This window comes from Leptinotarsa decemlineata, unplaced genomic scaffold, assembly GCF_025532065.1.
Source record: "Leptinotarsa decemlineata unplaced genomic scaffold, Ldec_3_MD MMD2_tig00026299_RagTag_RagTag, whole genome shotgun sequence".
NCBI lineage: Eukaryota > Metazoa > Arthropoda > Insecta > Coleoptera > Chrysomelidae > Leptinotarsa > Leptinotarsa decemlineata.
Genome location: NW_027412676.1, coordinates 11,998,112 through 12,024,550, shown reverse-complemented (window position 1 = coordinate 12,024,550; position 26,439 = coordinate 11,998,112). Strand labels below are relative to the sequence as shown.

The window sequence follows — 26,439 nt, the reverse complement described above, 5'->3', positions numbered from 1 at the left end:
ACAATTCATAATTTCAGACCCTGAAAACCACCACTTATCAATTTTGAATCAAATCGGACCATAATTGCAAATCTTGTCCGCCATTGTGAAGTCGCCATCTTGTTTTTCCCCTAGTAAAACTCCATAATGCATTGTCACCAAATTTATGTCAAATTAGCTTGCGAATGAAGTATGATAATATGGAATTCGGAACAGTATTTTTCTTGCAAGAAGGCACCAAAATTGAAAGTTAGGTAGCTAAAATTGACATGGCTGAATTCCTTATAAAATTACCTTTCCAACGATGTGTTACACTTACTACTTTCCCTATTTAAATTGTTTGGGTGATAGTCACCGAGGTGTGGGGGAAGATGTATGACAGTTGAGGTTATGACAGGAAAATGTCCACCTTGGATTTAAAATCGACGTGTTTTTGCATTTTTTTCAGAACACATGTGTTTTGAAGATATTCGATCTGTTTCGTTTTCGGTGCCCCACCCTGTGTTTGTGATCACTCATATGAATTGCTTATAATCAGTTGTTCACTTGCTGAGTTTGAACTGGTTAAATCCAATCACTTTGTATTTAGAAACTATTGATATCGTAAGGCACATCAAATACATTTTTAGGAGTTTCTCCTACATACTATTCCTTCTGACTTATCTAATGTTGGCCATATATTCTTAAATATATCTTTGAACCTTGGACGTAATAAGGAATCCAGAATCTCATGATTTCAAATGCTTTTTCGTGAAACCGGTACCAAAAAAAAATTATATAATTTTTATATGCCCATTTCATCGACATTTAATGATGAGCAACATTACAACTCTTCAAGGCCACACACAATAGTGTATTTTCTCAAACAGCGGAGTGATTGGATCATTTTCAAGTGACTGTTAATTCAATGTTGTTACATAATTTGATACATTAAATTTTGAAAAACCTTTTATAATTGTATGTATAGGGTGAGTAAGAAAAATATGACACTTTTGCGATAACAATTGAAAAATTTTTTATTTGTATGTTCAAAATAGTTTTTACTTTCCATCGTGAGCGATCATCAATATGGCTTTCGAAAACAGAGATCAACAGGCGAATTTGGAATTACGCAATCGAGAAACATGGAGATTCAAGAGCTGTTGCGCTTGATATTTATAAGGCATTTGATCATACGTGGCATGAGGGTTTGCTGGTCAAACTTCGATGCTATGTCTTGTCGGATCAATTTTTCCAGCTTCCTGAATAAACGTTTCCTGCAAGTGGCCGTCGATGAATAACTCGCGAATAATTTTATCATCAACGCTGGTGTTCCGCAGGAATCCATATTGTCTCCAACCCTCGTTTTATTGTATATCAACGACTTATTAGAAAAATCCAAGAATCCAATATATTGCTATGCTAACGACAGCACACTTGTCTCGTCATTCCATTTGGATTCCAGGACATCGTCTACGAAGGCATATCTTCACCGGCAGCAGGGTTGCATATTTTAATGAGGATCTAAAAGTAATTTCGATTTGGGGTTGAAAAAACCAGGTTCAATTCAATGCCACAATAACCCAGGCATCGGTTATCTCCAAGAAGATAAATGTTTTCGAACCAGATATAATAATGTCAGGTCAGACAATTCCGCTTTCTGCTTCGATAAGTTTGCTGGGGGTTGAAATGACACCAATATGTCTTGGCACAATCATGTTGCTGGAATTGCAAAGGCTGTTTCTTAAAAGTTTAGAACTCTGGGCCGAACCAGAAAACTATACACACCTCAACAACTTTTGATGCTTTATAAAGCTGAGATCAGACTTTATTTATTTGGTTTATTGTTCTCATGTATGGAGCTCTGCTCCCAAACATACCCTGAAGTTGCTGGATTCCATCTAGAAAAGAGTCATCCACCTGATTGGAGACGAGAACATCACGTGCAACCTTAATAGCCTGGAACATCGAAGAAAGGTTGGAGATTTGTCTCTCTTCTATAGATACTTTCACGGGAGGTGTTCAACTCACGTCACATTTGATTTTACCAAGAGTAGAAGATATCAGAAATACGCGACTGACTGTGGCTGCTCATCGTTTTAAGTTTCAACTTAGTACACCTCGAACTCCACTCTTTGAGAACTCTTTCATCTGGAGAATTGCGTTAATGTTAAATAAACTTCCTGAGCAAGTTTTTTCAATTGGATATAATCTCCAGCGATTCAAAATCAATGTGAATCGCTACTTTCGCATTGGCACCGCTCTTAGAGCACCTTTGGATTTTTCTTTAGTGCTTGTATTGAATTTTCAATACTTTAAATGAAAAGCTCTTTCAATCGCATCACATTTCTGCACAGCTTACCGAATTGAATGGGACATATCTGAGATGTTTTCAATTTTGGCTGCAAAAGAGAATAATGTCATGATTCGATCCGATCTGAAACTGCTTCAATCAGGTAGTTTATTACGTGATGAATATTTACGTGATGAATATTAATTCATAATAAAGCCCTCAAGTTATAATTAGTGTTGTCATTAGTGAAATATACTCAGTGTGTGAAATAAAATGGCTACTCCAGTTTTTTCTTCAATAAAAAGAATGTGCAGCTGTGCTTTATCTGTTAATGAATATATTATTTCTCTCAATGTAAGGTAAATGTGGGATAGACGCCATAGGGGGATGGATGCCTAAGTAAACGCGTAGCGATCTGTAAGAGAAATACACCCGCAGTGTTTTGTTTCAATCTAAGCTTGCCTCCTTACTTCCGCCAGTCGATGCCTCGTACATTTTTCGAACAAACAAGTCGTGCCCGTGAGTTGTGCCCTTAGAGGTATCTATCTCATATTGAGTCATGCACCAAATCAATTATTCTCTTGTATTTTAGACATGCTACACAAGTACGTTCGCAAACTGGTCAGTATCTGGCAAGTTAGTTGCTATTTCGGGGTTTCGAGACTGCCTTATTTACCTATATAATCCAGCTATCATTCCATAAAGTTTTTCTGCAATTTTTATTTTACCTTTAAGCAATCAGGACCGTAATGAACAAGGAAATGTTAACTGATGAACAACTACCTGATCCCTCATGTAGTAATCAGGCATTGCGAAGTTTAGACGACAACGGGGTTCGCGTTATGGCAACTTTGGTTCAAACTCGAAGTTCCTCACCACCAAACTAAGATATAATTCACGAGTCTTCTGGTAGCTCTAAAACAGCGGAATGGGATCTTCCCAATTCTCCATCTTTGCTATCTCAGCAGCCTGGTGCATGTAAAGAGAAGGAGACGTCTAGCAAGTATTTGCAGGAATGTTTTCTTGTACCGAAAATTTCGGTATCTTTCTACCATGAAGAGAGGAAAACAGTCTACTACAGTTCTGACTCCCAAGAAGAACATTAATACTAAGAAAAAGTAAGGTAAAGCTAATCCCAAAATACCATGTAGAAGCAGCAAAAAAGCCAAAAAATTCAATAAAAAAGTCGTGATCAGCTCTAGAGGAGTCTTGTGATTCTGACGAATATCTAATAGAAAATGAATCTAATGAAGAGATAGACAAATTGAAGAATATCTAATAAACAGTGGTTTACAGGAAAAAATCAAAATAAAAGTGTAAATACAATTCAGTGTCCTGTTCGCAATATTCAGACTACAACAAAAGTTGGCAGAATTTCCAATGAAAACGACGAAACATTTTCAAATTAGTCAGACTCTTCTCAAAGTGTGGCAACTAAATGTGTGGAATATTTTGAAGATTTTGAAACGACAAAATCGAAAGTAGTGCATCATGTATAGAAATTGGCTGCACGAAACCTGCACAATGTACAGCGATTATTGTAATCAATGTAAACGTTTGAAACTGCGCGAAGAAAAAAAAAGGTGAATTGCGTTAAGAAAAAGAAATATAAAAAAATCGACGACATAAAAAATATGAAGAAATTATATTTAAGAGATAAAAGACATATTTGAAACTTTGTGAAAGGTACTGTTCAATAGGAATTTGTGATGATTATTTTAAATTCAGTACCAAAGATGATTGTGCCATCAAATATAAAGTTATGTTAGGTCAGGTCCAAAGTGAGTAAACCCGAAAGGGTTTATTGTGGCTCACACCTATTCACATCAGACCAACTAAATCCAGCTTCTCAACGTAACCGATTAGTTTGTATGGTGAGTGGTCTTCCAGGTCAGATGGTAAAAGTATGGCTCTGCGAAATCTAAAAACCTGAATCGATCCCCAGCGGAGAAGACACAAAGTATGTGCTCTGCTGTTTCATTATTTTCCAAACAAAGGCAACACACACTGTCTTCCGACAGTCCGAGTCTCTGCATATGATGATTTAAATGGCAGTGACCTGTAAGAATGAAGGCCTGTTAGACATTTTGTTTATCCCTATTATAGTCCAACAACTGTTTGGTATCAAGCTTCGAAGCGTGAATAAAATCCTTGGAGTGAGTCAATCCTGGAAAATTCAAGCAAAAGTTCATAAATCTTTTTGCCATCCAGGTATTCCATCTTTGTTGGAAAAGCCTAAAGCGACGCCAATGACAGGTTCTCTTCCGATAAATCTGCTTGCAAGTAAATTAGGACATATATTTTTATTAAAAAATCATGATTATTATAATCAATACAAAATATTTAAGTTCGGTTGACTGTATTATTTAGGAAATATTGAATAAAATTAGGAAAATCATAGTATTCTTTCAATAATTCCTTAGGGCAACCATTCCACAAGTCAAAATATCACAGCGGCCTATAATCCACATAGTAGGCATCCATCCGCATTCATAAGGTTATTTATTTTATTTGTTGTCAACTATAAATAATACAAGCACTATTGAATTATGCAATACACGATCCATTGAATAAGTTATAGATTTTTCAATTCTCATCTTCTCTATGTAAATCGCCCATTTCAAAAAGCTTGGTAAATATTCCATATTTACGCTATGTGACGCTCTCATACGGGTACAACAAAATCCTTGGTAGGAAGCAAATGTGCTTTTTCGTAAACGAAATAATTATCATTCTCGATGTATAATATATAACGTTCTCATACATCATAATCCTTCATTTCCCGTTGATACTCCGGTGGAAATATGTGGAAATATGCAAATGACGGAACTGAATCATCGCATAAGAATTCAAGAATGGGAGAGAAAATAAAGCTGTGACATTAACGAAATCATCTTCAGTGTGTCTGCTGATAAAAACCTTTCAAAATAAAGGCAGCCTTGAAAAAAAATCAAAATATGTCTCCAAAAGAAGAAATAAAATTGTGGAAGATTTCAAAAGTATTTAATTTCAGTGGAAGAACAACAGAAATCACGATCTCCTCAAATATTTTAGGATAATCAATATGGCTTTCGAAAACAAGTATCAACAGGCCACCTTCTATCGCATGTCACCCATATTTGGAGAAACGCAATCGAGAAATATGGAGAGTCAAGGGCTGTTGCGTTTGATATTTCTTAGGCCTTTGGCCGTGTGTGTTATGAGGATTTGTTGGCCAAACTTCGATGCAATGGATTGCCGAATCATTTTCATGTATGGCTCTACAGCTTTCTGGAAGAAAGTTTCTTGTGAGTGGCCATCGAAGGATATATCTCGAATACTCTTACCAATATATTGCTTCGCTGACGATAGCACACTTGTCTCGTTATTTCAATTGGATTCCAAGACAACGGCTGCAGATGAACATCTACACCGGTACCCTGAGGTTGCATGTCTCAATGAGGATTTAGAGGTGATTTCGAATTGGAATGAAAGTAACCAGGTTCAATTCAATGTCTCAATTTGTCTCCGAATCGGATGTAATGATGTCGAAATGGACACAATGGCACAATCATGTCGCTGGAATTGCAAAGGCTGTTTCTCAATCAAATAACCAACTCTAGAAACGTATGATGCTTTATGAAGCTCAGACCAGAACTTCTTTGGAGTACTGTTCTTATGTGAGGAGTTCCTTTCCTAAGCATACCCTGAAGCTACTGCATCCCATAGAGAAAATGATTATTCACCTTATTAGAGACACGAACATCACTTGCTACCTTGATAGTCTGGAACATCAAAGAAAGGTTGGAGATTGTCTTCTTTTATAGATACTTTCACGGGAGGTGTTCAAGTGACTTGGAACATTTGATTCCACCAAGAGCGGTAGATATCAGAAATAGGCGACGGCAGCTCATTGTTTTCAGGTTCAACTCAGTAGACTTTGAGCTTAACTCTTTCATTTGGAGAACTGCGTTTATGTGGAATAGACTACCTGAGAATATTCTCCTTAATAAATTAAATTTCCAGTGATCCAAATTCAACAGGAGCGCCATTTTTCTGTAGTGCTTTGTGTTCTGTCCTGAAAACAAAGAAATTTTGCAAATGTCTGTACCGTTGGATGCTTCATTGCTTCATATCCAAAGTAGGCACCGTTGTTGGTGTATTCTACAGCGAAGAATCCAGTCTAGCTTTCATTCAACAATTTCAATTGTGGATTTGAAAAGGGAATCTGAACTAGCTGTGAATATGAATGATTTTCTCTGCTCATCTGTTTGCTCTAAAAACCCAGAAAAACTAGAACCACGCTGAAATGGATCCTACAAGATCCTATTGTACAGGAATGTTGGAAAAACAAAATATGAATTCTTACCGTTCATAATTCTCATTCAAATATCTTTGTGGAGATATTTGTCCAGTTATTTCAATATTGTTTCACCATTTTCCAAACAGAGGCGAATCACATATAATGATTCATACGACAGTGACCGGTGAGAAGGTCTGTTAGATATCGTAGTTTATTTCTACTGTATTCCAACAACTGTTTGGTTTCAAGCTCCAAAGGGTGAATCACCGCCTTGGAGTGAGCGAATCCTGGAAGATTTTACCAGAAGTCCATAAATCTTCCTGCCATATCTTTCCTGAAAATTTTCATTGTGGGTTGGAACAATTATCTAATAATTAAACAATTCGTAATATATATTTTCCTTCAACAGTAAGTACACGGTCCATACCTGTGCAGTTTCTAGACTGTTATCATTTTTTGATTATGCACAACATCCAACTGGTCTCATTATACTCACTTTCCTAAACACTCATTAACTTTATTGAAACCATCCGAAGTTGAAAAAAAACTACAGCTTGGCTAGCTGTGCCTCTGGGGTGCCCCAATGATGATGAGGGATGGTAACTGTTTACTACCAACTTTTATCAGGAAGTACAATTGGGAAAAGAATTTTATTTTAAACAAATTCCGCAAGTGTTGACAGTTACACATATACCAGTAGGGAACGGAAAGCTCACATCTTCCTTTTGTGCAGGTGGAAAATATAATAAGTGATAATAATAAACAAGTGATATACAGTTGCAAATAAGAGATACGTACATTCTCATAAGATATAAATGAATGAAATGGATGGGCTCACAACCGATAAATGATTACTAGTTGATTGCATAATTACTAGAAATGATTATGAAACATTGCATGAAACATTGTTAATAACATACCAGTACATACATAGATACAATGCATATAATGTTTTCGGAGATTGGTTTCCTGAAGATCATAAAATAATTTTTTGCAAGGAAGTGTCTCGATTTCAAAAATTTCAACAACTTCATCCTCTGAAACCTCATGCGCATATTTCTATTCCGATGCAGTGTCGCTATACTCATCATATAAATCATTATTCAGATCATCCAGAATGACTATTGGGTTCATTTGACATGAAATCTTCCCCAAATTTCTTTGCTCGTTCACAACGAGATTTCCATTGCAATATTGCATGCCATCATTGTAATTGAAATCAACATTTTTATTTGCCATGTAATCTTTCAGTCCAGCCCAAACCAAAACAATTTGATTCAAATCTGGGTAATATGGTGGTAATCGTAAAACGTTGTGATTTGCTGTTAGAAAGTTGCTGAATTTTAGCTTATAGTTGCTAGTAATAACCATGATTCTATATCAACTTCCTCGATGTCGTTGGCATTTTATCGATCTGTTCATTATGATACGGTGCACAACGCTTTTTATTGGCAACTTCGGAATCAACTATTTTGACATTCATTTCATGTAATTATCAGAATTGATTATGTTGTGATAATCACTTGTGTTACGCTTCGATTTCCGTCCAATCTAAGTACTAAGCACACACTATTGGGCATCTGTCACAATTTTGGAATTTTTTGATATATTTCTTTCCATTTCTTATCATCATCTCTGATTTGATTTCTCCTACAGTTCGCTCGCAAATCTCTGTGGCCTCAGCTACTCGTTCTTGAACCTTCAAAGTTACAATCTTATATTGGTTACAATTTTATTAATTATAACTATCACTTCTAACTTTTGCAAAACAAATTTTCATCCATCTGCCGTTGCTTTCGCTCGCAAAAATCTCATCACTTTGTTAACAATCTCTCTGCTTTGCCTACTTTGAACCTTGTTTTTCAGTAAACTGTTCGAAGACATTCTCAAAAACAACTCACAGTTCACTACACAGAAAGATTCCTTCATTTACTGTACTGACACGATGTTCTCTACTCGAGTTCCTCGACGTTAATGAGATCCAGTTCTACTTTGCTGGCTAACCTACTATGCCTTCAATACTCAGATGCACAACCAGATTTGAATATCTGTACACGCAGAGTATTCAGTTCAACTATATGTAAAGGAAAGCAAACAATTTTGACCTTTGATCTATACTTCTAAATCCAGGATCTAGCCTCATCTTCATTCACATTAGTTGAGGTTTCCGAGAAACTTCATTCACATTATTCATTTATCAATTCACTACTTCTGTCTACAGCCATAAACGTTTAATCAATTTTCTTGTCAAATGGAAACGTAAACATGATATATTCAACCGCCGGATATGAGGCACCCTTCATGATTCAGTGCCATTTGAAATCCAATTTCATTAAATAATGGCCTGGATACATATTAAATCATATCTACTTGATATTCACGTTTGGCAGTGATCTGAATATGGAGTGTTTATTATACATCCACCCAAACTAGCTACTGAACAGAGACATCAAAATACAAGAATCAGTGCCCAATTAATGTTTTATGATACATAAAATCAATTGTAATATAGAACAAATTTTCGGCAATGATTAATGTTTTAATGAATGTATTGAATGCACCATCTGAATTGTATAACCTAAATGCATAATTACAAATGGTGGAGAAACATACGTGCTATAAAATGAATAATTCTAAACAAAAATCTCGAGATATTCATCTCTCCTAACTACTTACACCGTACTTGTGATGCACTGTTTGGAACCTTTGGTGTAGTAATAAATATTACTGGAGTTTTTTCCCAACACCAAACCGTTATTATGACACCTCGACATGTGATCATCTTCGAGAGGAAGATTAAACTGTTTGATCTTCCTCTTGAAGATGATCATTTGGTGATCGAAACACGTGTGGATGTATTAAAATAACCGTTTGGTGTTGGGAAAAAACTCCAGTAATATTCAATACCTACATCGTAGCTTCTGGTAAATGTCTGCCCCAAAAAACAACTTCTTCCCTGGATAATACCATGGATATTGAATTATATTCGACAGACCTGTATGCAAGATATCTCATAGGTTGGTCTCGCAGATGTTCCTCGTTCATCCAGCAGGACCATGCTGAAATTATTAGAGTAGATCACCTACAGATTGGTGGTTACGAATATTTCGAAGTTTTATTTCCAAATAGTCATTTTACAGAATATATCTATTTTTTATTACCAGGTTGAATATCTGATCATTATCTATTGATAAAAATATGGTAATAGAAAAAATCAAAACTTGATTTTTTGGAACGAAACTAGAAACACCATATCTATCATATGGACAAATACCAACTCATTCGAAGTCAAGAACTTTCCATAACAAGATAGCTCACATGCTCTCCATTATTCTTTTATTCATTTTCTTTACCATATGCGTATTTTCAAACTGTTTCACTTGTTCTGTAATTATTCATCATCAGTTAAACATGAACATTGGTCATCCTTCCCTCAATCTTCATCATCATTCTGTTCAAAATCTGTCTTTCCGTTAACCAGTTGTCGCACCCCTACGAAAGGCAACTCCAAAAAGTAGAAACCTGTGCTGGCTGAGAACTAACGAGGTTTTACCATTCAATGTGTGATTCCTAGCACTTATAACGATCAAGATTCAGTTCGTTTTCTGAAAGAAAACTTTGGTGTGGCCAATTTTTGAACAACCATGTGCAAAACACATGAAGAAGACTTTATTCAGATATTTCAACTCTTGATTTTTGTAGATATAAAAAAAATTGGATTTCAATTCATAACAGATATATCAGATGAAGAAATATTTCAAACGTCACCACGATTAGGACAATACACCAATTTTCACGTAGAAAAAATTCTATTGATAATTTAATAAACAAGAGTACGAAAAATCTCACGAAGACTTTTTATTGAATTCTTCAAACAAAACAAGAGGAAACCGACATATTTCTTGTGAAACATCGATTCACCTGAAAATATTTTTTCTAGCTCCTGTTACCCCACAGGAAGTCATGAAACAATATTTGCTGTCAAAATTCCTTCCTGAATTGATATTCATGTCTTTCAATAAATATTTATCAATTCATTCATTCATCCAAACAGGCTGATTAGCCTAACTACCTACATAGACACAACATTAAGAAAATATTAATTGAAGGGCTTATATTTTCAGGAGTGATTAATTTTTGAAAACGAAGTTTTTGAATGTCATTACGATGTCATCGATGACATCGTAATGACATCATTCATTCGTAATTTATGAATGAATGGGCTTGTTTCATGATTTTTGGTGAATAGTTCACTTGATAGAAAGTTCAAATTGAAAAACAGTTCACTTTGTTTCAGCTCTCTAAGTACCGTTGTTTTTCCGTAATTAATTATTAAAAATCGAATGTGGTAGGCTGGTGACGTCACGGACCTATTCCCGCTTCTTGTTCGATTGACCAATAGAAACAATATAAATAATCAACATTGCCGAATCGTAAAATTTACGAAGCCTATAATTATCAATTTAAATATGGAAGTGTATATGAACCCGTTAACGTTTCAATTAATGAAAAATTCTCCACATGGAATGAAATGTACACGAAAAATTATATTTGGAAATAAGTTCTATATCTGAAATTAGTACAAAAAGTCGAAAGATCACAAAATATTAACCTAAACTACGATTTCATGCATTATTTAATAATATACAGTTTTGTTGAAGCTGACTCCGACAACTTACCAAGCGTTGATTTTGGAATTATCGATGAATTTTACTTGAAAAATTTGCAATACTTTGGTACCGAAATGAAGTAGATGGTATATTTAGTAGATCCCTTGTATTTATATGACTTTCATTTCAGACTTTGTCTTTCATCGAAGGATGGAAAGTTTTGATTTAATTTTCATTTCAGCTCGGCCAACTGAAGAAAATCATAGATCTCTCAGAGTTTCGTTTTTTGGAACACTAAAAAAGTCTTTGTCTGTTTTTACAACTAGGTATAAAATATATTTCAACCTGAAAAAAATTTTTTCCAAATGTCAACTAATGACACGGAATATGCAGCAAAATAGGCACCCGCCAAAACCTACCTTTTACAAAAAAAAATCTTCAATTAGATAATTATAACAGTTGTATTCACATCGAGTTGACAACAATAACAACAAAAATGGCGTTCGATGTTTGCTGCTGTTCTAGGTGTGGCGAAAATAACGAGGAATTTTCTACGGCCTTCGACAGTCAAGTGGGAGTGACAGTGTGGTACGCGGAGAGATCTAGTAAGGCAATAGACATTTGAATAATAGTTGAAGTTTCAGTTGAAGTATTTCGTTCTGAATGTTTATATTTGCACCATCCTATGCTCCGGCCATTTATGACATTTTTCGAAATACAGATATTCAGAAACTTATTTATTTTAAACTTTTTCTAGATCACTCAATACACTTGAATTTTGGTTTGACTAAACTTCGGAAGAATACTCAAGTTTGGGTCAAACATAGCTGTAATATAGTAATTTAACAGTTTTATATTGGTTGAATGCCTGTTTTCTCTGATTATACTCATATATCCTAACATCCGAATAGCATATTTCCTAATATTGTTAATATGGTTTACGAAGGAAAATGTAGAATTATGAGGTACATTCAAATCTTCAACTCCCTCTACACGCTCCTACACTTCATTATCTATTGTGTGATCGAAAATAACTGTTTTTTTTATTCTGTTCACACTTATAACATGACATTGCCTCATGTTGAATGGAAGTTTATCATCGTGCAGGTGCTATGGCTCTTCCTTTTTCTGTGTTACTTAAATTGTTCCGCATTTGAAATCACAATCGTGTTAGAAAAAAGGCGATCCATTACAGACTGGGACCTACAGACCCATTTTCATTGTACCACTACTTGGTGAAGTTGTGCAAATTTAAGTGAAGGACAAGACTCACTCTTCACTCCAGTTTAATGAAATGTCCAGGGTAGTTTGGTTTCAGAACAAATCAGTCCACTAGAAAGGCACTCTAGTGAATTTTAATAGACATATTCGATGACAATGAGCAAGGCAAATATTCACTTTTGACTTTGTGCATCTTGATCAAGGCTTTCGATTGTTTCTCTTACGATATTCCACCTAAGTAGGGGGTCACAATGTGAATGACAAGCAGTCATCCTCAGATCGAAATGAATACGGGGTTCCTAAAGGCTGAGTCCTTAGTCCCCTACTATTTATTGTTCACATAAATGATTCATATCAATACATGCTTCCGATAAGAAGGCAAGACAGATACGCCTTTCGTCGACTTCGTCGAATCCCGTACACACAATTTTCATGGTGATGGAATTATTCGACACGTGTTGCGTTGGCAAAAGTGCATTATATTCACCAAAATTAGACTCAGAGAAACGCATAAAACTTGATATGAAGTAGTTGATTTATTCAAGAATGTATTGTAAAATGTGTTATATTTCACAAAATATACTTCTATTGATGAAAACTCATTTGGAAAGAGCTTCTCCCAACCTGTGACGAAATAAAAAAAAATCAATCCGATTTTTTTTTAATAAAATATACTCTGAAAGCCGAACGACACATCCATCGAGTAATTCGATATTTCGACTCGAAAGATTTCATCAAATCAATGATTGCTTAAGTGAAAAAATTCGACAGTCACACTTACATTTCTTCCGTTTCGTCGAGTTTCCACAAGCATTTAATCGCTGAAATTAAATTGAATCGATTTAGAATTCCCGAATTCAAATCCCGTCCCGATTGATTCGATAATTCAGCATTTTAAATCGCTTCTCGGCTGCATTCTCCACGCAGGATCGTGATGAGTTTATACTGAGCGTTCGAGTTCGAAAGAAGACAAAAGACAGTGCCATGGAGATGAATTAAAAGAGAGTTCTCTCTTCAGGGGAGAATTAAAACAGATCAGAAAAGAGGGTTGATTTCAGTTTGTCATTGAAAAGTGTCAAAAGGACTTGAACAAAATTCCATAATATTTTTAATTCAATAACGAGTTTTTTGTTTAATAGCATGGACCCACTTGATCTACGGAGTTATTCATAAGTATTTGATATTGATTGTAATATTTCATTTAAATACTCACTTCCACTTTTGGAATAAGCAATACTGTTCCTTATTTATATAAACAGTTTGTCAGAAATTAGAGACTTCACGGGACACCTTATTTGTTATGCCGATGATACCGCTTTGATCTTCAGAGGTAAAAATTGGAATGAAGTCAAAAGTTTTGCAGAAATTGATTTGGAGAAGGTGCGAATGTGGTTGACTGACAATTTATTGAGCTTGAACCTACCTAAAACATTTATTGAGGAAAGAGGTGAATGTTATGAAATATCGTGAGTTCTACGAATATCAATGCCTCAAAAAAAGATGTTTTTTCAAAATAACACTTTTGAAAATCATAACAGTAGAATAACCAGATCCAAATCTACCCTAAATATCTACGATATTCAGAACTTTTCAAAAAAACAATAATTGGAAGATCGTTCTTTTATTCCTCACTCAAATTATACAATGCCATTCCAATTGAACTGAAATCTACAAAAAAATTAATAAATACAAGCAAGACATAAACAAATTTATAATGAGTCATATTGAAAAATTCGATGTTCTGTTTTAATGAACGGTGTTTCGTCTTCCTCGTTTTCTTTCTGTCTGTTTACTCTGAAACACTCGTTGTAATGAACATTCATTGTACAATTATACAGTTTGAAAAAGCCAAACGAAATAAATTCATTATTTTGGTTACTGTACATATTCAAAAAAAATACCGAAACACGTCAAATGTAAATTATAATTTGACATTCTACAACGTAAAACTGCCACCCCTACCTTCAACCCCCTTCGAATGACAGGTACAACCCAAAATTTTTCGAATGTGATACATCGTTTGAAAGGTCTTTTTATTCTCTATTCAAAAATGTTATCGCTTTCAAGTTTATTGCAACAATTGAGATGAAATAAATTAAAATCATGTGGTTACCGAAATTCGATAAAATACACTCAAAAACTAAAATGTAATGCAAAACGTAATGAAATGTAGAATACGAAAAAGAACCACGGATGTTAACGAAGTAGATGTTCAAAATGTTCACCACGAACGTCTGATCCCAAATAAAACTGTCTTCTAACATTATTTAACATATCAGGCGAACCGACCTAATTGCGTTATTCGTTCTTTTGAGTTTGGTACTCATTGCTCTTCACATATCCCCATAAAAAGAAATCTAATTATGAAAGATCAGGTGATCGCGCTGGCCATTCAATCGATCCTCACCTCCCTATCCACCGATTGGGAAATGTTGTATCGATGTATTGCCGGACATTACCTTAGTAATGTGGTAGTGCTCCATCCTGCTTAAACCACATCGTATTTACTAGAACTTGAGGGTTTCCTGGATCAGGATATAAATTTGCTAAATTTGGAATGACATCATTTTGAAGTAGTGCCAAATAATTATCGCTCTCAATGAAAAAGGGAACAATGACATGGTTTCCAACAATCCCTGCCCAAACATTATCCTTTTGAGGGTATTGCGTGTGTTATTCTCTCATGTAGTGAGGATTTTCAGTTGACCAGTAGCGTAAATTTCGCCGATTAGCATGACCGTTAAGAGATAAAGTATACTCATCAGAAAACATGACGTCTTCTAATTGGATGATATTGTTATCCAACATGTCCACCATTTGCTCACAAAAATAAGTTCGTCTATCAAAATCGTCTTCCATGAACTCCTGAGTATATATCATTTTATAGGGATGCATTTTATTTTCTTTTGATATGTTAACTGTTGATGTATAGCTGACATTCAATATAGTGGATGCCTGTCTACTCGATGTATGTGTGTTTTTCTCAAACTCGAGCATCACATCTAATTTGAGTTCATCACTCATTGCATTGGCAGCTGCTTTTTTATCTGTTTATCTGTTCTGTTGTGTTCGGGTTTTATCTTCTCAACCATTCATTTGTAAAACTATTATTTCATGCATTTCTGTTGTCAGACTTGACGTTAACGAAATTTAAACTTAAACTAAAATACTGGCAACTAATTTTGTATCATACAAAATAAGTTGACAAGGTGTTTTGAAGTAACGTTGCCACGGAAATAATTTATAGTTTTTTAAATGATACCACCTAAAAAGCACATTGCTATGGTTTTTGCCTACTCTGTTATTATCAATACATCAACATGAAATAAGTTTTGAGTATATTGCAATAAGTTTTAAGTGTATTTTATCGAATTTTGGTAACCACATGATTTCAATTTATTTCATCTTAATTGTTGCAATGAACTTGAAAGCGACGGGGGGTCAAATTATGATTTAAATTTGACGTGTTTCGGGATTCTGTTGAAATATGTACCGTAACCGAAATAATGAATTTATTCCATTTGGCATCTACACACCGTATGAAGAAAGCAGTTGAGATTGGGTCATAGCACAGGCATATCATATATAGACGTTTATGATAGTTGATAAATGTACACTACACTAAATGAATTCAAATTGAAAAAAAATTCTAATATGAATTTAAATGAGACTAATGAGACAAGGTATAGCTGAATAAGTCTTCTTTCTTGTAGAAATATATTGTATCTACACGATTCAAAGGGCGAATAAGTCTGCTCTTTCTATACCTGTGTAAGTGTGAAATACCTATGTACAATCAGTACATAGTTGTCATATCTCTACGCACTGCAATCCTAAAATCTCTTTCGTGAGTTAGAAATTTGGACATGTGTGAACTCCAGTAGAAATACTACACCGAACATCCACTTCAACACCCTTATATTTCAATATTTCAAATAGCAACTGACTAACGCACTGAATTTAACAAACTGTCCTTAATCGAGGAACACATATTGATAATACGGGAGCCCAAGCGGGGATTTCAGGATTTACTAAAGCGCGGCAGATTAATATACAGGGGGATACCTTGTACCCGGTTAAATATTTCCACAAAATATGAGCTCCATATATGAGGCCGCCTGTAAAGTATAAATGATCAGATTAGTAAAAAAAAATTGATAATCAGAAATTCTCGAGCGCTTCAGATTAAGGTAGTGTGAGTTTATTACCTGCTAAAAAGTGTATATTCCAGTAATCTGACAATTTGAGAGTGACGTAAAGAAAGGGGGGGGCAGCAAAGTTGTAAAAAAATACCGTCATTTCGACATTCTCGAGCGTAGCTGATTTTTTTTTATTTCGAAGGAAATAATTCAAGGATAACCAAAAACATACCTATACTTCCCTCTCCGAATTTCTATTCCTCTATTCCCTATTCACTTTTTCTCTATCTATTACTCTCTCACTCCGTCCCCACTCCAAATTCTGTTGCCATGACGTCATCACAGCTGATCACAGAGACTCGTTCTTGATGGAGATGAAGATGATGATTCATTAATCAATTTTTTGATGTATGTAGCCGTTACTACGTGGTAGAAGTCAATTTATTATGAAAAATGAAATTTTTTCGAGAATTTAAAAAAATATCATTTTCTTAACAATACAAATATTTCAGTTAAAAAACATACACTCATTTATGTGCATGCTATTTCCTGAGCTTTTCAATTATAAGTGATTAATTATAATATATAATTATAATATAATATAAAATTATAATATTCATCGACCCTCCACCGCAACCCATAAGGGTTGCGGTGGCCAAATAAACCTAGCTTCTTAACGAAGCCGATTAGTTTGTATTGTGAGTGGTCTTTCAGGTCAGATGGTGAGAGTATGGATCTGCCGAACTCAAAGAACCTGATTCGGTCCCCAGCGGGGCAGGCGTAAAGTATATGCTCTGCTGTTTCATCATTTCCCAAACAGAAGCGACCCACACTGTCTTCCGACAGTCCAAGTCTCTGCATATGATGATTCAAATGACAGTGGCCTTTAAGAAGGCCTGTTAGATATCGTAGTTCATCCCTACTGTTGGATTACAGTAGGGATGACTACTGTTGGACTGTTGAATCAAGCTTCGAAGGGTGAATAAACGCCTTGAAGTAAGCCAATCCTGGAAAATTCTGCCAGAAGTCCATTACTCTTCATGCCATCCAGGTGTTAAGTGTTTGTTTGGCAAAGCCCACAACGATGCCAATGACAGGTTATGGTCCAATGAAGCCGCTCTTGCAGCATCCTTCTTTGCAAGAGAGTCAGCAGCTTCTTTGCCTGCCAGGCCAATATGGCCAGAAATCCAGACCAGAGACAATCTGTTCAGTCTTCCTATCGAGGAGAGTCTTTTTTGGCAGTTTGCTACCAATTTAGACGTTGCTTGATGGGAGCCAAGAGCTTCCAACGCCGCTTGACTGTCCGAAAATATTTTTATTGACTTGTGAGTGAACTTGGATTCATCCAATCTCTCCGCACACAATTCAATAGCGTAAATTTCTGCTTGAAATACAGTCGCATAAGTTCAATCAATTGAGTTCAATGAATTGAAAAAAAAATTGAAAAATATGTTTTTTTTTTATCAGATTGAGCAAATCCTTCTAGACAATCTCAGATTATGAGACAGCACGTCTATAACATAAAGATGAACCATATATATCTTGATCTGACTCGCTTGAGTATTTCAAAATGGCTAATTTTTTTTTCACATTATGATAGTGGCCGCGAGTTTGCGTCAGATCGAAATCGTCAGATTATTGAATGAGAGATTTTTTATTGCACTCAACACCTCCTTAGAAAATCTGACGCGCTCGATTGATTTTTTTTTCTTTTCACTTTTAACCCTTACGTACAACCACCCACATCATGCAAACGATCAGATTAACATACCAACAGTATTAGAAATACATAGAACATTGATGCTATCAATATCTGACGCGCTCAAGTATCTCCATGCAACAGTATTTTTTTACAAATTTAAAAATCTATAGCCGCTTCCCCCACCGATGAAAAGGTATATATTATATAACATTTTTTTCTTCTTATCATCTAAGCATTGCAACTCAATATGTCTCGATGACGCTCGAGACGCCCCATTTTGCATCGTTTGCTCCCCTGCTATGATGAATGAACAATCATTTCTAATTCTCTGTGAACAGATTTGCATTTCCTGCATTGTTATTCCAGAAAATAATTCAAATTCACGAGAAAACTTCGAGAAGCGACCATGTTGGTAACTAAGTTAGCATCATCAATGGCTGATGCACTATCTGAAGATGATGATGACTTAGATATCGAAACTTACGTTCTGGTGTGGAGAAAGTCTTTTGAACTGTTTGAAATTTTGAAGTTAAGGATAGCCCACACTCCCTGTTCAAAAGTTCAATATCAATTCTTCGAGATATTCGCTGAAATTGGCCGATACATGATGAATTGCCATAACGTATTCAAAAAACAATTTATTGTGAGATTTTCACCGAACAGTTTCAAAAAACACAACACGTGTTTCGCTGTACAATGGCTTTTAGGCGTGTCTTCACTAATTCCAGTTCACGGTTAGTAAAGACACGCCTGAGGAAGCCATTATATCGCAAAACACGTGTTGCATTTTTGTAAAACTGTTTGGTGAAAATCTCACAATGAAATGTTTTTTGAATAGGTTCTTCGAGAGTATACGTGGCAAAGAACAGATTTGAATTGAAAAATTTTATTTTTCTTGTATATTGCGGGAATCAAATGAAGATTCGAAATTGAATAGCTCAGTAATTCATGTTGATATAAATCATTTTTTGCAGGTGCCCGACTTCCCAGACGTCCACATACATAACTCAGTCATCCATTTCGACGCCCTTCCAGGGCTGGAAACGTCACAATCAACACTCTCACTGAAAGCCACCCGCGACCTATTCAAGAATGGTAAACTGAAGCTCCGTTGTTCAGCTTCAATGTTTACTTTGTACACTTCATCGATACAAACAGAGATACAAGAAGACGCTCCCCAATTGGCTCTCATAATGGTTCCATCTACTGCGGCTAGTGAAGGTCCGTTGAAGATTTATCAATTTCTCAAAAATTATGCAGAAATATGCACAGGGTGTATCCGGTGAAAATATAAAAAATATACCTCATTTTCAAGGGGCTAGTCACTTCAACTCACGCGGTTCAACTCTCAACGAGATAATAATAATAATAATAATACAAGCTAATAAGCCTGATGTAGTATTTTTCGACCACCAGAGCTAGACGATATTTGTCGTGTAGTTTTCAGCTCCTGGCGAGACGAATATCGTCCGAAAAGAGTAGGAAAAACGGATAAAATATCGAGATTTTCTCTTTGAACTCCGCAAACTCTATCCATACCACTCTGTCAAGATGGTTGTTCTGATTATTGGAGTATTTGGAGTCTTACTCTCGAATCTTAAAATCATACCGGCCTGCCGCACTAAGGCAGAAATCTTAGCCGGACAGATGCAGAAGGCTGTCATTTTGGCTCACTGCGTTTGCTCAGGGCACATTAATCTTGGACCCAATGATCACTCATCCCACAGTGTGGAGAGTGGTCGTTGGTTCATAATGCTGGTGCGCTCTCCCGAATGTGTCGAGACTTCGGAGGATAGGACCTGACCAGCGCATACTACTGTAAAAAAATGTATTTGCCAAATCTTCTTAGAATTATTACATGATTATTGAAAAGCATGAAGGTATCCTTAATACATTTATAGATAGTGAACAAATGAAAACGACTGCCACTTAGGTTCACATGGAACCTGTCTGTGGAAACAAATGTTATTCTTTGTTTCGTCTCATGAGAATCATGATTTTTCTACCTCATCAGTTCACAACCTGTTATTGCGGAAATAATCAATTTTTGAATTATCTAACAAGCTTATGAAAGGAAATTGAAACTAATCAAGATGAAAAGATAATAAATAAATTAGAAATATGAATCAATTTACTGGGTCTACAATGTTTTCGACAAATTGTCTAGTTTGTTCAAAAATCCATTTTTCAATGCGTTTCTTTATCAGGCCACTATTATTGGGTGGTTTTACTGAGACAGAAACATGACTCAGAAGTTTAGCTCCAATAAAAGTGAAGCATCTTTGACCAATTGTATTATTTGCTCTTCGTATGTGCACTGCTGCAGACTTTTGTGCTCGTGTTATCCGATTATGGGGTGTTTTCCAAATAATTTCTATTTTTCAGGAGAAATGTGATAATCGTTTCAAAAAACAGTTTTCTCAAATCTAAAATTTTCAATTCCTCATAGCGCTGTTCTGTTGGATAACGAAAAATTTTGTTATATATAATTTTCAAAATACATTTCTGTATTTTTTCTAGTGGATCGAGTGCAGTTGCATTTATACCTTTCCAACCAATTATACCGTATTATAGAAGAGATTCTACAAATGCTTGGTATACTATTTCCAATTTGTTAAGGGTTAGTATATTTCGGAGCTGGCGGAACCTGTACAGAACTCCTCTCAATTAATTTTTTCAAGTTATGTACTTGAACATTCCATCTGAGAAAGCTTTCAAAATCAATATCTGAGTACTTTGCTGATACAAAAAATTGGAGTTGGTGTTTATTTTTATATATTCTGGTGGATATGACTCGTACGAAGTGAATGGAAGTACTTTAGTTTTTTCAAAGTTGATTGTGAGTAAATTTGCTCTAAACCACTCAGCAATAATTCTAACTTCTTCTCATCAATTTGTGGTATATAGGGTGTTTTTTAAAATGCCGCAAAAATTTAAGTGACTATTCCTTGGACTATTTTGTTCTCTGATGATATTTGATAGGGCACTTTGTTTCGAAGACACGGAGCGAAAAGGAATTTGGACAATAAAAATTTATTATCAAAAATCACTTGTGATGTTTCTTAATCCACAAGAACTGTTGAAAATGATTACCCCCAGCTCGAATGCAAGAATCCAATCTTCTCCTCCTCGACTCCCGAACTCTTTCAAAAACACCAGGATAATTTCTGATTGCATTATACCCAACAATTATCTAATTTCCCAAATCGTCCACATTTTCCACCTACACAGGAAAGAAACCAATGACTTTAGGTGGCCCTTATCTATTAGTTAGAAATTCGAGTGTAGTACGCTATACTTTTGTTTCGGCTACGTTAATAATTTTGAAATTACCAAAATTGATATTGTCGAAATTCTTTTTCGTCCCGTATTTTCGAAACAAACGCCCTATCAAAAATCATCAAAAGACAAAATATCCTTAGAATAGTCCAACAAATAGCCCCGTAATTTTTTGCCATATGTTTAATAAACACCTTGTATAGTATAACAGTGTCATCAGCAAATTATATTATCTTTCCACAAAATTGTTGAGAAAACAATTAATTCAGATATACAAGAAATAAGATAGGATCTAAGACGGTTCCCTAAGGCACACCGCAAGAAACATTTCTTTATTTATTCAGTTTGTTATTTACATGGACTCATTGGGTACGATCTTCAAGGAAACTACGAAAAAGGTTGTTAAAATTACCCCTCACATCCAGATTTTCCAGCTTGCTAAGCAATAGTGCATGGCTCACGGTGTCAAATGCCTTTGCTCAATCAAGTAGTATGCCTATAAAACTTATTTTTTCCACCAATATAATGTGGATGTTACATCTGCTATAGCATCCTCGGTTGATAGATGTTCTTGAAATCCGTACTGATATTTTGACAAAATGTTTTTTCTTTTTAAATATGAAATCAATCGTTTTTTGATTATCTTTTCGAATATTTTCGAAATGGAGGACAAGTTTGACAAGGGTCGATAATTTGAAACATTTTGTTTTGTTCCCTGTTTTGAAAACTGGAATAATATTGGCCTCTTTCAGATGTTTTGGAAACTCTCCTTGCTCTATAGCCATTTTGAATATATGTGAATTTGGTTTAGAAATGAACTCAGATGATATTTTCAGTATTTCATTCGAGATACCGTCTAGACCAGGTGATTTTTCATCTTTCGATGTTGGACATATACATAGGATTTGGAAGTCTAACTTCCTTGTTTTCGATTTCATCACAAGGTATTTTAGCACCCAACTTTGGTTCTATTTCCGCAAAATAATCATTGATTTCATTGCAAATTTCTTTCAATTCAATAAGTTCGCCTTTATACTATTTTTATTATCATAATTGTTTGTGAAATCGTCAACTATTTTCCAAAAATTTTTTGATGAGTTTTGGTTATTCATATGGTTTTTAAAGTAATCAATCGTTATTTTTTTTTGTATTTATCTGTACTCAACATGATTTTTTTTAATCTACATTATGTTGATTCTTAACGTGTTTAATAAATAATTCATCACGTTTTTTTACAGATTTGAAACCCCTTGTAATCCAAGGCTTTTTTCTCTGACCTTGCACTTTTATACATGTGTAAGTTCTCCAAATGTGGAAATGAATATATTCATACTTGTTTCTGTTTCTTTCTTTTCATAGATTCCAATCCATGCCTGTTGCTGTAGTAGTTTCAATATTTTGTTTCGATTTATTTCATTTATAAACTTCGCTTTGTTGTTTTGTATTTCTTGTATGAAGGTGTCATTTTTCAATATCGCAACCGTAGGGAAATGATCTGTTATTGAAGTTCTGATTAATGCAGAGGTTATCGTTTCTAGGTCAAACGATATAGCGTCGCATTAATATGATGCAATGAGTTGCATATAGTTTCCACATGAAAATTTGAGGACCCAATTTTTGTACATGACATTTCCAACTTCACTTTTCTAGAAAACCCCAGTAAAAAGGGGTATTCTTCAACGAACTATTCCTTGGACTATTCTAAGGATTTTTGATAAGGCGTTTTGTTTCGAAAATACGGAGCGAAAAAGAATTTCGACAATAACAATTTATTACCAAAAATTGCATGCAATGTTTCTTATTCTACAAGAACTGTTGAAAATGACTACCCCCCACTCGGATGCAAGAATCCAATCTTCTCCTCATCGACTCCCGAACTCGTTCAAGAACAACATGATTGGTTCTAATTGCGTTACACCCTGCAAATTGAATGCCTGCAGACGTTTGTAGTAATCGGAATGTTGTTGATAGATACCAATGGAATTGTTAGATTTTTCATTACGTGGTAGGTCCAGTGCAGTACGCTATACTTTCATTTCGGCTACGTTGATGATATGAAAATTACCAAAATTGTTATTGTTGAAATTTTTTTTGTCCCGTATCTTAGAAACAAAGCGCCCTATCAAAAATCATCAAAGGACAGAATATCCTTAGAATAGTCCAAGAAATAGTTCAACACAAATTTCTAAATTGTGTCTTTATATTTTCAAGAATAGAGGTGGGTTTGTGAAAAATTCAGATGTTCCCCAAGTGAATACTTGTGCTCAAAATCACTTTCATTCACCAATCTGTGAAAATAGAGTCAATTTCTGTTAATGAATTTCTGAACTTATTTGATCTTCATTGTATATTTTTCTTGACTAGTCCAATTAAATATTTTGTCTCTTGGGGAATAAATTAATATCAAAGGGTTATATTTTTGGAGTGACCAATTTTTTTGGGAAAGAAAGTTTTTGGCTTTCTACTACTTCATCATGATATAGGAAAGGGTAGGATTCTTTCATTTTTCTATATCAAGATGAAGTAGTGGAAAGCCAAAAACTATTTTCTAAAAAAATCAATATCATTATTAACACGATGAATTGTACCTCTTCACTTCAAAAATTGTCAAAGTTACTATCCGATTGATTTTTCTCTGCCAGTGAAAAAGTGCAAGTTCATCATTCTCGACAATTAATACTTCGTAATAAGATTAACGAAGGAGTATTGAAACTTTTACTTCTTCACTGACACAGAGAGTTTTGAAGATTTTCGTAATAAATGAAATGGATTTTGAAAAAAAACTGATGAAAGTCACGTGAATTGATGAAAATTGGGTAAAATACATTATTATGTTTCTTGCAACTTCAAGTTGTTTGACAGTATTTTCATTGATGACGTCATGGTGCCGCCCTATTAAATTTGGAGGCAATGGGTCCTATGGCATCATTTGGAGAAGAAATGGTTACTGGTGTTCCAAGTAAGGAATATTGGCTTTGAACAACTATAAGTTCGTTCCAAATTTCAAATTTTTCACGCTTGAAATGACTGATTCTGTGAAAATGAAAAAATGAGATCATTCAAAGTTCGTTATCACGGGAAAATACTTCAAAACATTCAATATAATAAAAAGATGGATAATGGATATGATAACTATATACTTTTCAGATCTAGATCATTATTTGGTTGCAATATTTGGTTAAATACTGAAAAATATTTATTTCTTCCAGGTGTGGGCATTTCACCAAGATACGTTCTATCGTTTCTTCAAATGGTTGTCATCTTTTTGCTGTTTCAACACAAACCCGGATAGATTCTACCCCAAACCACCTACAAGAGTACAGTTTTTAAAGAACTTTGTGATTCAGTACCACATCAAAAAAGACCTACAGTGAAAGTGAGTTACGAATCTAACTTATCGAACTTGGCTTCTTGTTGAATAATTGTGATAAATGTTTGAATATCAGAAAACAGTCCAAATATTGTGCAATAAAGTAGCTTAAGACATTCAAAAGTTGAGAGTGTTTCTCGAATATTAGGTGTTATTTTATATTTTGAACACCTGAAATGTTTTACAAGGTTGTATTTTACAGATCAGTTTCCATTGGATTTTTCAACAAATGACTTTATTCATTGGAAATGTTCTTGAGGAAGCGACTTCGGATCAATTGACAATAACTGAATGATATCAAAAAGAACGCATATTTGATGGTGAATTGTATTTTCATCTGAAAAAGTGATTTGGTGGAAAATGTGTATTTTATCAGAAAATTGGAGAATTCCTCTAATAATTATTATACAATCATAGTTTATTTATCCCTTCATTGTTGTAGACATCTTGTAAATCCATTTTCTGTGAATAAATCCTATTTCCCAATTGAATTCGTTTTCATTTCAGTTTGCATAGATATTCCTCTTTTGACTACTCAGTGTTCCAATAATTTTTTTGGAGAAAGTTTGGTTGGGTAACAGGATCAATTTTTTCTTAAAGAAACAATTGTTTTTTTGCCGACGTTTCCAATTTGATTAAATTATGCTTCAGTTTTTCGTGTTGAGAATATAACTATTTTGAAAACCATCACACATATTAGATACATATTATTGAAGAAAATAAAAAATATTCCAACAATCAAATTTTCAAGACAACACCAACACAAAACGACATGAAACAAACGAATATTGGCAGATGAAGTCACACGTTTGTTCGATGTCGGTTGGTGTGGGTGTTATCTCGGAAATTTGGTCGTTGCATTGTTTTTGATATGTATGTAAAATGTCTGATGGCTTTTGAAATAGTATTATTGTCAACAAGAAGAAACTCTTTTTTGAGCCCTGAAGAAAGATTCAACTAAATTCGAAACATCGGCAAGAAAACGATCGTTTTCAAGAAGAAATTGATCTTGTTACCCAACAAACCTGTCTTCAGATTCTTCTTTTTGTTGTAACATTTTTTAGTAACATCCAACTGATACCCTCTTATTCAGAGAAATGGTTTAACTATGTATTTTATTTATGATGCACTGTTTGGAACATTTGGTATAGTAATGAATATTACTGGAGTTTTTTCCAACACCAACTCGTTATTTTAAACACTTCGACACGTGTTTTGATCACCAAGTAATCATCTTCAAGAGAAAGTTTGAACCAGAGCGGTGCCTGTGCGAAAGTAAAGATTCCCTTTGGATTTGAGTCGCTGGAGATTAAATTCATTTGAAAAACATTCTCAGGAAGCTTATTCCACGTAAACATAGTTCTCCAAATGAAAGAGTTTCCAAACAGATAAGTTCGAAGTGTGTTGAGTTGAATCTCACAAAGACGAGCAGCCACAGTCCGTCGCGTATTTCTGAAATGTACTGTTCTTGGTGGAATCAAATGTGCCAAGTAACTTGAACACCTCCCGTGAGAGTATCTATAGAAGAGAGACAAATCTCCAAGCCTTCTTCGATGTTCCAGACTATCAAGGTTGCAAGTGATAT

At 34.8% G+C, this 26,439-nt stretch overlaps 1 protein-coding gene across 2 annotated transcripts in view; it reads left to right on the top strand.

Annotated features, from left to right (window-relative positions):
• LOC111508115 (uncharacterized) overlaps window positions 1-25,345 on the top strand; it is a 211,982-nt gene extending 186,637 nt beyond the window's left edge. For both annotated transcript variants that reach the window (XM_074180609.1, XM_074180610.1), the window contains exons 5-6: window positions 19,180-19,426; window positions 24,694-25,345. In XM_074180609.1, coding sequence (XP_074036710.1) covers window positions 19,180-19,426; window positions 24,694-24,776 — 330 coding nt within the window. In that variant the 3' untranslated portion in view covers window positions 24,777-25,345. The remainder of the gene's footprint in view (window positions 1-19,179; window positions 19,427-24,693) is intronic.
• Window positions 25,346-26,439: the final 1,094 nt, after the last annotated feature.